At 37.8% G+C, this 15,377-nt stretch overlaps 2 protein-coding genes across 2 annotated transcripts; both read right to left on the bottom strand.

The window, feature by feature from the left end:
• Positions 1 to 1,901: 1,901 nt before the first annotated feature.
• LOC113273614 (low-temperature-induced 78 kDa protein-like) lies at positions 1,902 to 4,486 on the bottom strand. The gene is made up of 5 exons (XM_026523271.1): positions 4,298 to 4,486; positions 3,987 to 4,205; positions 3,518 to 3,880; positions 2,204 to 3,430; positions 1,902 to 2,110 (listed from the first exon to the last, which is right to left on the bottom strand). Exons 1-5 carry the CDS (start codon positions 4,377 to 4,379, stop codon positions 2,025 to 2,027), a joined length of 1,977 nt encoding a protein of 658 aa, XP_026379056.1. The 5' UTR covers positions 4,380 to 4,486; the 3' UTR covers positions 1,902 to 2,024.
• A 3,438-nt stretch (positions 4,487 to 7,924) lies between these two features.
• LOC113274937 (myosin-11-like) lies at positions 7,925 to 13,433 on the bottom strand. Its single transcript, XM_026524359.1, has 9 exons — positions 12,751 to 13,433; positions 12,268 to 12,468; positions 12,048 to 12,170; positions 11,854 to 11,891; positions 11,716 to 11,755; positions 9,024 to 11,636; positions 8,820 to 8,939; positions 8,576 to 8,637; positions 7,925 to 8,451 (listed from the first exon to the last, which is right to left on the bottom strand). The coding sequence occupies exons 1-9, from the start codon at positions 12,826 to 12,828 to the stop codon at positions 8,211 to 8,213; spliced, it is 3,516 nt and encodes a 1,171-aa protein (XP_026380144.1). The 5' UTR covers positions 12,829 to 13,433; the 3' UTR covers positions 7,925 to 8,210.
• Between the last annotated feature and the right edge of the window lie 1,944 nt (positions 13,434 to 15,377).

Below are 15,377 nucleotides of genomic sequence, written 5' to 3'. Positions count from 1 at the left end.
TAACCAGTTATAGAACTTTCCAAACACACACACACATTCATCATGTTAGCCTGCAACGGATTCAAACCACCTCTGTCTTTTATCTTACTAAACAAGTGACCTACCCTAAGGAAACCTGCTCTATAAGTACCTCCTTGAACTGTAGATTTGGTTTTAGGTTTAACTGCGTATAAAAAAGAACAAAAAAATGCATTTTAGAACTGCTATTTAGAACAACAAAGGAATGCATAACAAATATAACAACATTGTTTTATATGCATAACCTGTGATGCAGCAAGTCTAAACAATGCATAACATGTTATGCATTGATTTATTAAGGTGCATAACTAGTCATGCATTTAATATTGGAACTGAATAATATGTCATGCATTGATTTGTTAAGGTGCATAACTTATTATGCATTTAAAAACACAACTCTGCTTAACTCCTTTTCAATATTGAAAAATGCATAACCGGTCATGCATTCATATATTGGGCTGCATAACATGTTATGCATTGATTTATTAAGGTGCATAACTAGTCATGCATTTAATATTGGAACTGAATAATATGTCATGCATTGATTTGTTAAGGTGCATAACTGATGCATAACAAGAACAGGAAGGAATTCAACGCACCTTGTTTATAGACAACACATTGCTTATTAGATTCAAAGCAAATCTTACCATCTTCGGCATCATTTGTATTATCATCCTCATTATCTGCATCACCCAATACTTCCTTTGGTGCAGCTTTCTTTGCTTTCTTTGCCTTGATTTGCATATCCTTCAGTGTTTCGACACTATCAATTTCTTCTTGTTCATCTTCAACATCAGAAGGTAAAATCACATTGAGGAGAAAATTATGTTAAAATCGAAGAAGAATAAAGTGATACCTCAAAAAATATATGGGTATTCAAGATTAAAAAAAAAAATTCAAAAAAAACAAAATCAAACACTGACAGATGAAGCTAATGATAAATCTCATCGGGTTTTTTCTGTTTCTTCGACTTCATTTTTCCTTTTTCATCTGAAGCATCAAGAACAAAAATTAAAATCGAAAATCAATAAAATCAAATGTACCGAATGCATGCAAGAATAAGAACGATTAAACTAGTTTTAGTACCTAATTTCTTCTCTTTTGATTTCTGAAGACGTGTTTTTTTCGGTGTTTCATCCATTTTGGTTCTACTGAATTCTAGGGTTAATGTTTTTTAGAGTTTGAAATTGATTTTTAGGGTTTGATCAACTTCAATAATCAATTATCCGTTACAGTGTTTATGGAGGAATAGGAATAGAAAAACGGATGAAGAAAAAATGAGAAGAAGAGAAAAGAAATGGTTCCGACTGTTTTTGGGAGTTAATAAAATCGTTGAAGGGTAATTGAGAAACTCTGCACGTTTTTAATGATTTTAAATAATGTTGGGCGCGACTATAGGGTAAATAATGTTGGGCGCGACTGTAGGGAAAAGTAATTCTGAACCTGGCGGCAAGAAAAAAAATAATTCTGGGCCTGCGCCTAAGTTCCCCTTTTGGGTCAATTGTTCTTCACCAAAAATGCTATCAACTCCAATATTTACAATGTTGGGTCTGTTAAATCATGGGCTTTAAGAAGTTGGGTTCAATCTAAAAAGGTATTGTGCTTAAATTACGCACAGTACGGATAATCTATCTGATTGCACCATGAGGCAGTCGGAACATCTCATGGGATCTCAATCTCAAATATGCAATTTGAGATTCTCCCAGTGTCACTGAAATCTTGCAAAAATGGTTGCAACTTGCAACCTCAAATTTAATAGTAGCTTAAACGAACCTTGATTATGCTGAAACAAAAAATCACAAGTGTATTCACATAGATTTCTTCAAGTACAACGAAACAAAGAGCATAAACATAAACATCATCTCTAACCAGCTTGCATTTTTTTTTAATGTTCTTTCTTACATGATTACAAAGTAGATTTTCAAAGGAAAAAGAAAACTCGAACAATAGGATACTTCACTATCCTATCTTGACTGGCTTGATCACCACATGGTAGAACTAGACTCTTAATGCACAACCCCCGTACTACCAGTTCCATGGCTTTCATCCTTCCTTTCTGCCATACCACCACCAGAAGATCTCTGTTCATCAGCTGCAAAAGCAAAATTAACGAAAAATAAGCTTAGCACTTGGTGCATTAAACAAGGTCATAAGAATATTGCTATCGAAACAAGGACAGACGTACCATAAATTTGATCACCAGTACCCTTGCCAAACCAAGAACTAACCACTCCTTTAACCCTATCCACCATTCCTTTCCCACTAGGACTCCCAATACCTCCACCACTGGCAACACTGCTCCCATCATTTCCATAACCCTGATCACCACCATCCTTTTGATACTCATGCTCACCAGTTCCTAGACTTCTAGCTACTTGTGGTGAGTCAGTAACTCTATCCATATTCTCGGCAACTGTTGCTGGAAATTCATCTTTTTTCTTGTGCATAACTCCTGATATCACTTCAGATAATGCTTTATCTTCTTCTCCTGGACTTAACTTCTGTACTAAATAATCTTTCATTGATACCCCTTTGTCTTGCTCTGTCACAAAGCCTACTCCCCCAGTACCAGTACCAGCATCCGCCCCGGTACCAGTTCCAGTACTGGTGTTAGATCTAGTGCCTTGAATCTTGGATGCAACTGCGCTTCCAGCTCCAGCAACTTTCTCATAAACAGGTGTTACAACTGCACTTCCAACTCCCGCAACTGTACCATAAACAGGTGCCAACTTTTCAGACACAGTTGAAGTCACTTTCCGTCCATAATCACCCACCGCTGCAGTCGTGGATTCGGTTTGATCACCACCAGTGTGTGTGCCTTCAGTGCGAGTCAAATGAGTGTCTTGTGTGGCAATGTCGCTATTGTCACCTCCACCGTACCCAAGTTTTGAAGCAACAGCATTTTTAGCGGTAGCTGCAGTTCCTGTAATAGTCGAAGCGACTTTCCTTCCATAATCACCCACCGCTGCAGTCGTGGACTTGGTTTGATCAGTACCAGTGTGTGTGCCTTCAGTGTGAGTCGGATGAGTGTCCTGCACGGAGATGTTGCTATTGTAATCTCCACCATACCCAAGTTTCGAAGCAACGGCATTTTTAGCGGTAGCTGCAGTACCCGTAATAGATGATGCAGCAGAACCAACAACATTTTTAGCAGAAGCCGCTGTACCAGTAAGAGCTGAGGCCGCAGTGCCAGCAATAGCAGATGTTGCACCAGTAATTTTTTCAGTGTAACTAGGATTTCTGTTCGACTCTTTATCTATACTCATGTCATCTGCTCTAGTCTCAGTCGAATCAGGAGAGAATTGGTCATGACTTCCTGTTCCAGTGAAGGCAGGCTTTTCTCCTGGTTCATTAGTGAACTCCATTTTCCCAAATGACCGTATCATCGGTTCCACATCTGCTTCCTTTGCACCTATTAATCCATTAACAATTATCAATACATCATTCTTCATAAAAAAACAAAATGCTAAACCGAAATGTTATAATTGCCATTCTGTACCTCCGCCTGTAGGATCGGTAACCTTAGACTGGTAATTCCCCGATGTATCAGAACCGAACGGTGCATTTGGATCCGTCTCCAACGGTGTGTGCAAACCCAAACCAGTCTTGGATTCTCCTGTCTTTGACATTCCCAAATTGTTCCTACTTTGTCCTGTATATGCTTTATCATGAAGGTCAACCTTGGTGGGACCGGTATTAGTACTTGACTTCATGCCGAAATCTGTCCGCTTTGGTCCAGGAACTCCCTGCTCGCCAAAATTGATCCCAGCTGGTCCTGTCTTCCCCTTATCTACCGCATTCAAATGGGTTGGTCCAGAATTCAGATTTTCGTTTCCCATCATAACAGCAGATGATTCATACACTGCAATAGAAGGTATATTATCAGTCGATTGACCGGAATGAAACAAAAGTGCGATTCTGCAACGGTAAATAAGCTTGCCGACAACACAAACGAGTATAACACTTACTAGGTGCTCCATGAACTTCTGGGTCTTGTTCAAGTTCATCATCGAAGTCATCTTCTTCATCCAAATCTTGATCATCATGCTCACGGTCGTGTTCATGCTCGTGCTCATGACCACCATGTATCTTAGAACCAATAGTATCTTTGATCTTTTTTGCTTTAGCTTTAACTTTCTTAATAACTGATTTCTTCTCATGATGTTCATCGTGTTCATGATGACCACCTTAATTACCACCAACAACATAACAAAATTAAAAAAATAAAAAACAAACATAGATGGCAAAATGAAGAAAACAAGTTTTGTGTTGCAAATACCTGCAGAATGTAGTCCTCCTCCAATTCCTTGGTCTTGTTCATAAGTAGTATGGCTGTGTGGATTAACCATTTGAGTATTCATTGTTCAAATACAAAATTAGCAACCAGTATATCGCAGAATGTAACAACACAAACTTCAAATTGTAGTCGCAGAATTTCTCTTTAAAATCTATCGAAGATGAGTAAGATAGTTGTAGATGTATTGTATGAGAAAGTAATGTAAAGGGGTTATAATTTATAATAAAGGTGTGGAAAATGGGGGTTCATTGATGAGGCTAAGAGGTTTCATTAACTTCAAAAATATTTTTTGAATATTATCGGACACGTATACAAAATGGTGCTATACGTGTCAGTTGTTTAACAATGTATGGTACACATGGCATGCAACGTGTAGAAGAATTCGAGTTTCTTTCTCTAAATAATTTCAGAGTGTAGTTTTTGAAATGTTTGCAGCTTGAAAGACAAACATGGGGGAAAAGTTTGTATGTAAACGTGGTGTGATGCTGTTGGGACAGGTTTTTTGGTTTATCTACAGTCATCTTTATCTCATCTCTTGCTGATTAAAATAGTAAAATCCATATGAATTTTAACACAAATAGTAAAATCTAGTTTACCACGAATCCCAGTTGAATCCTACAGAAATCACAACAATGCACAAGATCAGATTTTTAAGAAATGAAGCTAGAGACCTATGTCCAGCATAATGTTAGAATTGAAAAGATAAAAATAAAACACAGACCTGTTGTATTGAGCTTGTCATCAACATATAGTTCTTTGATAAAGTTGAGGGATTTCTTCAGATCATATGGTACTGACTCATTCAATTTTAAGCAACCGGAGATACTTAATTCACTGAGAGAAGTCCATGCTCGAAAATCTGGTACGGAGGTCGATATAGAACACCCACTTATAGACAGCTTCTCAAGGTTAGGAAAGCAGTTGTCAGGTGGCAGCAGAGTAAGTGAGTAACCCATTTTTCGAACTTTATCATATCCTTGATTCTGAACTCAACTAGTGAAGGGAATGATGTTGTTGTAGTAGTTTTTGTAGAACTTTTGCTTTCTTCTTCTTCTTGGTAATAAAACTCATCACCCAAACACTTGACGGAATTCATTCCATCCATCCAAAGAACCTTAAGACATGGGAGCATGCCTAATGCAGCAAGCTTCTCACATCTATTGCAATTTAATAAATATAGCCCCACTAAATTTGGAAGACAAGCCATCCATTTGGCAAGCTTCAAACCAGAGAATTCATCTATTGTCAGTTCTTTTAAGTTTGGGTGAGGTTGGAGACCATCTAACACCATGTCAGAGTTATCATTTGCAAATTCTTCTTCTTTCCAACGAAGACTCAATTCTCGAATGCATTGCTTCTCTTTTAACTTAGCTCTCTCGGCGTCTATCTTACCTCTCACATTCTCCAGATGTTCAATCTTCAACTTGCACAGGGAATTCAAGTTTGCTAATTCTCCTATACCACTAGAATCACAAGTGCAGCCCTCTTCTTTTCTGACAGAGTAAGAATCTAATGTTTCCCGACGAGTTGGCATTTCTATACCTCTAGTCTCTCCAAAGTACTTGAGATATCTCAGTTCCGTCCAATTTTTGATATCTTTGGGAAACTTGAAAAAATATCCAAGGTCTGCCAATTGGTGAGGCTAAATACAGAATCTGGCAAAACTTCAACATCGGAACGACAGAGATCAAGATGCCGTATATTTTTCAAAGAACCAATTCCTTTGAGAACCAACTGAACGTTTCGAGCACTAGAGAGGTTGAGAGTCTGCAGCTTGTAGAGTTTACTAATGGGCACAGCATGAACGTCTTCAATTTGAGAATTACTGAGGTCAAGGTACCTTAAGTGTATATAAGGGCCAGATAGAGTTTTCAGACTACCATTACTAAGCTGATATATTACCCGTAAACGCTTGTTACTAAGTGGATTCAGAAAAATTAAGCGCCCTTCTGCACAAAAAATTGTACGCAGTTTCTTTGCATGGATCAAGACATTAGTAACTGATTCTGACACTCCTCCTTCCATAATTAACCGTAAGCGACGAACTTGAGGGACGTCATTTTCCATTTCACTTGCATTCAAAATCATGACTTCATGACGGCCAGCGACACTTTGTGCCAGATCATGCACTAAATCATGCATCTTGAACTCTTGAATGTCACCTAGGACATCCTTTTTCACATCTTGAAAGAAAGAATCAGATAACAAACTAAGGAAATAATCATGACCAATATCTTCGAGTGAGTTTCAGTTTCCTGACTTTCCTCCATTAGGTGCATGTAAGAACCCTTCAGCCATCCACAGTTGAATCAATGTTTCTCTATTAAATTTCCAATCTTTAGGAACCAAACAACAATACGAAAAACATTGTTTCAAATGGGAGGGTAAATTATCATAGCTCAATTTTAGTATAGGTATGATTCCACCGCTTTCTGGGGTCTCTAAGCTTTTGTTCTCTCTGATAGACAACAATGCCTTTCTTCATTTTGTGAGTGCATAAGACCGCCCAAAAAGTTTGCCGCAAGCGGCAAACCTCTACATTTTTTTAGCTATTTGCACTCCTATATTTTTCAAATTTGGAGTCTCATGTGCTCCTCCTGGAGAAAAAGCTTTGTTCTTGATAATGGACCAACACTCGACTTCTGATATCACATCTAGATTGTAAGGAGGAATTCTACCACGTACAACAGATGCAACTTTTTGTTTACGGGTGGTGACAACAATTCTGCTGCCAACAGCGCCGACGTCTAGGACACTCTTAAGTTTGGTCCATTCCATGAAATCTTCATTCCACAAATCATCAAGTACTAGCAAATAACGTTTATTTTCCAATTCTCCTTTAACTATCTCTACCAATACTAAGGTTTGAGTATTTCTTGCATTTGGATTTAGTAATGGACTCCATAATGTCTAGTAAGATTTTATAAACATCAAACTCATCTGACACACAAACCCATATTGATTTCATAAAGTGTTTTGCTACTGAAGTGTAGATGGATTGAGCCAAAGTGGTTTTTCCTAGTCCCCCCATACCCACTATGGATATGACTGAGACTTTTTCCTGTTCATCAGAATTCACAGAGTATGATGATGTTAACAGTCTTATTATCTCTGACTTATCATGATTTCGTCCTACCATTTTTAAATCATCTCCAAAGAATGAAGCAGTTAGCCGCTTACGTCTCTCAACAGTTTGATAGCTTTGATTTTGTGAGCCATTTTAAAATGAAAGGCAACTTTGTTGGAGGATGAAAAAAAACCTTTTACCTTACTGCTCTTTTCATATCCACGCATTGCTTCATAGGAAAATTCATCCAGAACATCATCGGCGTCGTAAGCAGCTTGCTTCAGCCTACTGATCCAAAGTGAAACTTCAGCATCATTCAGTTGCTTCCTCTCAGCATCGGATGTTTTAGCAGCAATCAGCTCCAGTGTTTCTTTAAGCTTTTTCAGCTCATTTCTGACACCCCAAGCCAGACTAATCTCACTGGCAACAACTTAGATCAGCTTTTCCAAAATTAGTGATGCAACAACTTCCCTTTCTCTTCAGTACAGGGCCAGATGGAGAACAAATGTTTCAATAGGCAATCCATATATCTTTTGACAGTGAAGAACAAAAGAAAAGAAAGAATATATTAATGAAAGTTATGTTACATTTTTGTTGTTTCTGTTTTTTTTTTTGTGGAACTGCAAGACCTGAATGTAAACCGCTGAAACAAATTGAACTAAAAATCCTAGAAAACTGCTTTCCTTATTACTATAAACAAGACAAGAAAACAAGTGCATAAAACAAAGAATACAATTACTGATATACATAACTACACTCTTTCAAGACGAAAGCTATCGATAATTTGAACACCAAACCTGAACCAACTACTTGGAAGATCAATCTGCTTCAGACTCTTGATGATTTTGCATTAAGGTTACGAACTCTCATTACGAGTCTTTGTCTTTCACCTTCTACTTCTGCGAACTTTAGACTTATTTCTGAATATCTTTCTTGCATGTCTTTTAACTCACTTTCCATGGATATATTTCTTGTCTTCAGGAATTCCATTTCACTTGACATTTTATCAAGGTTAGCTTGACAGCCGTTTGGGGAGGAACAGACTGTCTGTTCTGTATCTTCATTTTGCCTGTGAATATAAGAAGCACAATGGGAATAAGTTTCCAGTAGAGAAATGATGGAGAAATGAACTTGCAAGTCATGCAAATGATATTCTTTTTGGTTGAGTTTTTGAGCGAGCAAAAACAACATACCTTTTGACCGGTTCAATTGCACTGCCATTCAAAGTGGTCATGTTGTCACCATCTTTCACTTCCTGAATCCCCAAGACAAGACCCATGTCAGGTGTTGCACATTATATAATATTCAGATGTTATCAAGAAATGGATACTAAGACTCTGACATGAAACATTGGAACTTAACCTGTTCTTCCATAAACAGTGATTCTTAAATGTCTAAGCCAAATACATATAATACCCAATTTACAAAACTACTTACCGTATAAGTCTGACTGAGCTCTTCTTCCAGTTCTTCAATATTGTTGCGGAGACTCTTTTCTTTCGCCAAGAACGCATTGGTTGATTCTCTCAGTGCAGTTTCCTTTTCCAGCATCTGCATCTGTTAAATGCACAAAAGATCAATTCATGCATGAATAATGAGATTTCAATCTACAACAGAATAACGATGAAGCTGAGAAATTACCTTAAGCAATTTTATTTCGTCCAGCAGCATGTCTTCCTTCTGTAGCAGATCTCTCCTTAGATCAGATACCTGTTGTTTCAGGTTTTCTTTCTCTGTCTCGCTCTCAAGCAAAGAATGCTTCAACTCATTCAACTGAGTTCTAAGGGTTTCCACTTCTGATTGTAGAATGCCGATCTTTGTCTCATTTTCGTTCTTTAAGGACCTCACAGTATTCAATTCCTCCAGTGAAATTTCTGCTTCTTTCCTTACTGAAGCAATTCTTCTCTCCATTTCTTCTTTTTCCACATTTCCAGTTTGAACCAATTTGTGCTTCTGTTCTTCCAGTTCAGTGACTTCATTTTTCTCAGCTTCAAGTCTCTCAATCTCTTTTTTAAGTGTTTGAATCTCTTTCAAGAAATTTTGTCGAATTTCTTCCTCCTGATCTTGTTGGTTTTCAAGCTTCTTTGATTTATCTTCAAGTTCCAACAACAGCTTGTCGACTTGTACATGTTTAAAAGTTATCTGGTGGGAAAGATCTTTCAGTTTTTCATTATATTGATCTTTAACCAACCCAACATCTTCATTGGATTTTTCAAGCAGTTCTTCAAGACGAATTTTCTCAAGACGTATTTCATTAGCTTCTTCGACTGCCTTCAGTGCCAGCTTCTCATTTGCATGAAAGGTAGATGCCATTTGCACTGAGAGTCTCTTAAATTCCTCCTGTAGCCTCTCAGCGGTGTTTGCGTTGGCCCGTCGTGTCTTCCTTAAAGCGTCCTCTGCTTGGATTGCTCTTTTCTCTTGCTCAACTTTTTCACGCGTTAATTCATCTAGATCAGCAATGAATCCCTGTGCCTGCTTCTCAAGCTCTTCTTCCAAAGTCTTGACCTGCGTCTCCAGTTCATTAGTGGTATCTAAAGAGACCAGGAACTCTTTTTCATAATTCCTGACTTCTCTCTTCAAGCTATCAACTTGGGTTTCAAGTTCACTTTTGGTACCCAAAGACGCTGAGAACTCTTCTTCTCGATTCTTCAGTTCATTCTCTAAGTTCCTAACCTTGGTGTCAAGTTCATTGACAGTAGCCAAAGATAAAGCATATTCTTCTTCTTGATTTTTCAATTGTTTCTCCAAGCGCTTAACTTGAGCATCATGCTCATTTATGGTTCCCGAAGATGCAGAGAATTCTTCTTCTTGGCTACTCAGTTGTTTCTCCAAGCGCTTAACCTGAGCTTCAAGTTCGTGTACGGTCCTGGAAGATGCTGCTAATTCTTCTTCTTGACTACTCAGTAGTGCCTCCAAATGCATAACCTGATCTTCAAGTTCATTTCTGGTTTCGGTAGATGCTGAGAATTCTTCTTCTTGATTCCTCAGCTGTTCCTCCAAGGTCTTAACCTGGCTTTCAAGCTCATTTATGGTTTCGGTAGTTGCTGAGGATTCTTCTCCTTGCTTCCTCAGCTGTTCCTCCAATATCTTAACCTGGCATTCAAGTTCATTGATGGTATCCAAAGAGGCTAAGAATTCTCTTTCTTGATTCTTCACTTCTTTCTCTAAGTTTTCAACTTGGGTTTCAAGTTCATATTGTGTCTTTAAGTGATCTTGCAGCTGGTTAGAATCTACCTTGAAAGAAAGATCATGGTTTTCCTGTTTCAAAATCTCATAATCAAGGGCAAGCTGTTCCATCTGCATCTCTAGCTCATCTCTGTCTCTTCGATATACGTCTATTTCACTGTAGAGTTCTACAATCTTTCTCTCTAACATATAAGCATCCTTGCCATGACCACGTTCTTTAAGTATGACCTCCATAGCTTGTTGATCTTCATCCTCACTCGTTTCAGTGCTGGGGACTGTGTCTTGCTTCTCATTTGTTGCAGACTTTTTGGATACAAGAGAATCTTCTTTATCTTTCTTCTCTAGCATTTCATCAAGGTCTTGCACGGCAAGCATTAGCTCAGCATTGGATTCTTGTGTCTTTTGTAACTGTAACCGCAGATTGGCATTCAAGTCTTTTTCATGATTCAGTTCTTGTCTCAGTTCGCTAAGTAGAGCTGTTGAACCTTGATCATTTTCAAACTTGCTTGCAACTTTTGTCCCATTAACATTCTTCTGTGAACATCTGAGTTGTTCACATTCTTTCTTCAGTGAATCCCTCTCCTCTTTTACAGTAACAACTTCTCTCGAAAGATCTTGTCCCTTCTTGCTCTCCTTCACAACTTGCTTCCTTAGCGTCTGCAATTCGAGCTCGTATACTTCTGCTTGCCTTGCCAAAACAGCAAAATCAGTTTTGAGCTTTTCAACTGAAAGCTCAGAAGAAACTTGTGTCAACCTTTCTTTCGCTAAGTTTTCTTCCGAACTAATAGTTGAGTCATCCGTACTTTCTTCCGGAACAGAACCAACCGACCAGTCCGTGCTTGATCTCTTATGAGGCATAGTGTTACGGCTCAAAGAAGACAGAAAACTAGTAGGATCTTGATGGGTATTGTTATTCATCAAAGTCTTCAAACCAAGTTCTCGAGGAGTATTTCGTTCAGAGCTGCTCTCGGAACCTGATGTTGATGTAGCTTCAAAACCTCTAGATACGACAAGGTTGCCATTGGGTTCAACATTCTCAACTGCTGCAGTTGTTTTAATAGACCCATCCTGCCAAACAAATACACAACCAATATTAGTACCAGAACATGAATAAATCACCTTCATAGAGGAAATGAGGAGATCTTACTTGGGATTTCGCCATGAACTCTCCATTTTCTTCGACCTCTCTGTAAAATCATCAAAACAACAAACTTAAAATTCCAAACCAACAGAAAACACAATGTAGAGACTCAAACAAGTGAATAAATTCATCACTCATATGCACCTTTTCTCGGCATCTCCATGCATTCGATAGATAACGACCTGTTCCAAGAATCAACACACACAATTCATAATGTCAACAACCCAATTGGTCTAGAGTTATCGAAATCTGTCAAAAGTGCAGTATAATGCAATGAAGCACATACCACAAACCAAGATCTAACAGCAAAGAATTGACTTCCAATAAGATGCACTTACATGCAGAAGAGGACCAGAATTGGAAACCTTAAGAGGTAATGAAACAGAAGTAGCTTTGACTGCCTCGGCATATTCCGAGAAATCGACAGTGACTTCACCTAGAATAGCAGATTTCGACGATCCCTGTAAGCAATCACAAGAATTAGAACGCCGACGCAACCAAATCTACCAAACTTCAATAACAATGCCAAAGAACCATCAGAATTCATTGATTTCTTACACTTGAAACAATGACTTTATAAATCTTTTCAGTGAATTTCCCAGTCTTTGACTCTTGAGTGAACTTCACTGCTTCATAAATCGGATTATCCCACCGACACGTTCCATCGCGTACTGAGCATTTCTCTGATCTCACAGTTGGTTTTCCAACATCCACAGGGATTAGAGACACCATTAGAGTATCCCATCCTGCTTGAGGCACCTACCAAAAACAAAGAAATGACCAAACAAACAAACAAATGTAAGAACATAACACTAAAGTATGAAGATCTTCCTTCAAACTTCAACAGATCTCAAATTACTCAACTACATTACCAAAAAAATTCCAACTTCCATTGAATTACAGAAAAAATCATGACAACCCCATTCCAGATTTGATAACAGAATTTATAATTTTTGATCATTTCTATCAAATTTGACTTGCATTACATTAGAAAAAAAGCATTTCCAGAAAAAGAAAAATTACAGTAGCAATGGTGTATACCTGAGTAGCTTGAAACTGTAATCTAAAAACAATTTTAGTCTTGTTCTTGTCACTTTTCCATCTTGCTGACTTAAACATTTTTGCTTCTCACTTCTTCTTCAATTTAAAAAACCCAAACCCAATAAGATCTCATTCATTAAAAATCCAATGTGGGTTCAATCCAAATTTGTCAAAAACATATCCTAACTTCTCATAATCAAGACCCACTCTAAAGAGAAACAATGAGAGTGAAGAAAAAAAGAAAAAACTAGAATCTTTTTGTTCTTTTTCTTCTTGAACCCAAATGAGAGATCATGGGTGAGGATCAAACAGGTAAAAACAATGCAAACCCAAGATAGAATAGATTCAGAGAGAGGGGGCTTGTTTTTGGAAGAAGGTATAGAAATAGAAGAATCTGTAAGTGGAGACAGAGGGGGGGAGCAAGTAGATCTGATGAGTTGGGTGTTTGTGACAGTTTTTTATTTTTGTGTTTTGGATTTGATGGAGGAGAGGTTGGATTAAAAATTGGAGAAATTTAATAAAAGCTGTGAGTGAGAAACTTCTCTGTTAATATTTAAAGCACTCATACAGTAATTATTAAGAAGATGAAGAAGAAGAGGATCAAAAGTAAAACTTTTTATATTAATTCTTTCATGTTTGGCTGTCAAGGTAAGAATTCCAACTTTTTGGGGAGTTTTTCTCCAAACATGCCTGTTACTATAAAGTTCTAAACTACTAGTAGAATTTTTTTCATATTGATCCATATATATCCAATGCTGGAGTCAGGATTGAAAATGGGATTGGCCAAAAAGATATATTTCGCTTTGTGACTATTGATGCAGATTTTAGGAAGGATTTTGAGCATGCATAAATGGACTTTGGGGACTAGTATTCGGTTGACAAGTGAGAAGAATTGTCCTCAATTACCCATACCTGATTGTATCAATGCATATAGCAACATTTTCTTTTCGGAATCCAAAATAATATCAAAATTGTTACAGGGAGTTCTTAAATTTCACGGAATATTAGCAAACTCCATATAATTGAAAAGTGACTGCTAAATAGGGATGGATAACCTCCAGTGGAATTTGATAATCACCTTGCATTGGCCTTGTAAAAAGCCCTCTTAATAGATAAAAGTGAATCATATGCAGATCAAAAAGTGTGGCACGGTTGTCAAATGGATTACAACATAATGAGTTCTTTGTGCAGAGAGTCACTTTATACCTTCCTTGCAAATGGAGTTTCTCAACTTTGCACAATTCACACATTTTGAGTCCCCTGCAACTCTGAAAGTGAGGAGGGCCTCCATCTTGCACATTGTATGTTTCTCTTTAAGGGATGTTTTAGTAAATCACCATGTCAAACAAAATACGGAGTGGTTAAAAAGCCTAGTGAAAAACTGAAAAGCTTCTCTGTTGGAGCATTATAATCCATGGAAACCCAAAGTAATTTTCATTGTGATGTTTTTGGGTAGGTAAGTGTGAGTCAATTAAGTTTGGCCTTAAGTATTTTTCTTTCTTTAAGTAGGAATTTATGTTTGTTTTCAGGTGACATTAAATGACTTCAACAACATATAACAGAGACCTACCGGAGAAACAAAACAAGAAGAATCAATTCCAAATTTGGTTACTTTGATAGAGGGTTTCGATTCAAATTAGCTTAATTTGTACACAAATTAGGGACTAATGAAAAAGCCATCGGGTCGAAGTTACATAGCAGAATGAGGACCTAATTAACACCTTGTTTGTTTTTTCCTGACTCACCTGTGTCGGCTGAATTTGACTCGTCTGGATCTGACTCATATTTGTTGGAAATTTTCAAGGTTTGCCGCTACGCAGAGTTGGTTTTACTTTGTAAAACCTAGAAGTTTCCATTCAAAATTGAACAGACGCGTCTCTTCCCATAAGCCACCATTAATGGCTTTTGGAAGCGTCTGTTGGTGATGAAACGACACTACCAACAGGCATGAATATCACTATAAGTAGCGAAGATGTTCTCCCATTCCAACACATCAAAAACAATCTGTTTTCTTCTTCTCTAAAAAGCATCATCAGAACCTTATATAGTGTGTTTCTTGGTCGGGTCAAGGAAGTACAATCCTTGAATTCGATTACGGTGTTAGGGCTTCATTGAATCCTGAAGGCATAATTCGAGAGACCGTTTGTACTCGCCAAATTTATTGGAAAAGGTCGAATTATTGTCTAAAAGAATCGAAAGAGCCTTGAAGTCAGGGGTACACCATTTTCTGTTTCTGTTTTCATCCTCTTGTTTAATCCAAAATTTCCAACAGTTTTAGACAATAAATTTCTGACAATGGAGGGTGAATCTTCAAATTCGAATGTAACTGCTCAATCTCTGCAAGTGATTAACCAAACCCTAACTCGATTGGAACGTTTTGATGGTGATAATTTTACTCGTTGGCAAGAAACTGTGAAATTTTTCCTGATCACCATCAAGTTGTGGTACATACTTGAAGACGGTTTGGATGAAATTCCTGCACCATCAGACAAAGACACTGATGATTTGAAGGCCAGAAGAAAGAAGCGTCAGGAAGATGATTTTATGTGTCGTGGTCATATCTTGAACGCCCTGGGAACTAGTGTTTACAATGCCCATCGAAGTATTTCGTCTGCAAAGGAATTATG

Source organism: Papaver somniferum, chromosome 4, assembly GCF_003573695.1.
Source record: "Papaver somniferum cultivar HN1 chromosome 4, ASM357369v1, whole genome shotgun sequence".
Classification (NCBI taxonomy): domain Eukaryota; kingdom Viridiplantae; phylum Streptophyta; class Magnoliopsida; order Ranunculales; family Papaveraceae; genus Papaver; species Papaver somniferum.
The sequence above is the reverse complement of the archived record's forward strand: the minus strand, read 5'-3'. Positions and strand labels throughout refer to the sequence as shown.

Excerpts from the sequence above, each read along its gene's own strand:
- LOC113273614 (XM_026523271.1), bottom strand. The coding sequence starts at position 4,379 with ATGAATACTCAAATGGTTAATCCACACAGCCATACTACTTATGAACAA. Across the intron at positions 4,206-4,297 it reads AGGAGGACTACATTCTGCAG|GTGGTCATCATGAACACGAT; the intron begins GTATTTGCAACA and ends GTGGTAATTAAG. Across the intron at positions 3,431-3,517 it reads TACCGATCCTACAGGCGGAG|GTGCAAAGGAAGCAGATGTG; the intron begins GTACAGAATGGC and ends ATGGATTAATAG.
- LOC113274937 (XM_026524359.1), bottom strand. The coding sequence starts at position 12,828 with ATGTTTAAGTCAGCAAGATGGAAAAGTGACAAGAACAAGACTAAAATT. Across the intron at positions 11,637-11,715 it reads AGTTCATGGCGAAATCCCAA|GATGGGTCTATTAAAACAAC; the intron begins GTAAGATCTCCT and ends TTTGTTTGGCAG. Across the intron at positions 8,452-8,575 it reads GCAATTGAACCGGTCAAAAG|GCAAAATGAAGATACAGAAC; the intron begins GTATGTTGTTTT and ends TTATATTCACAG.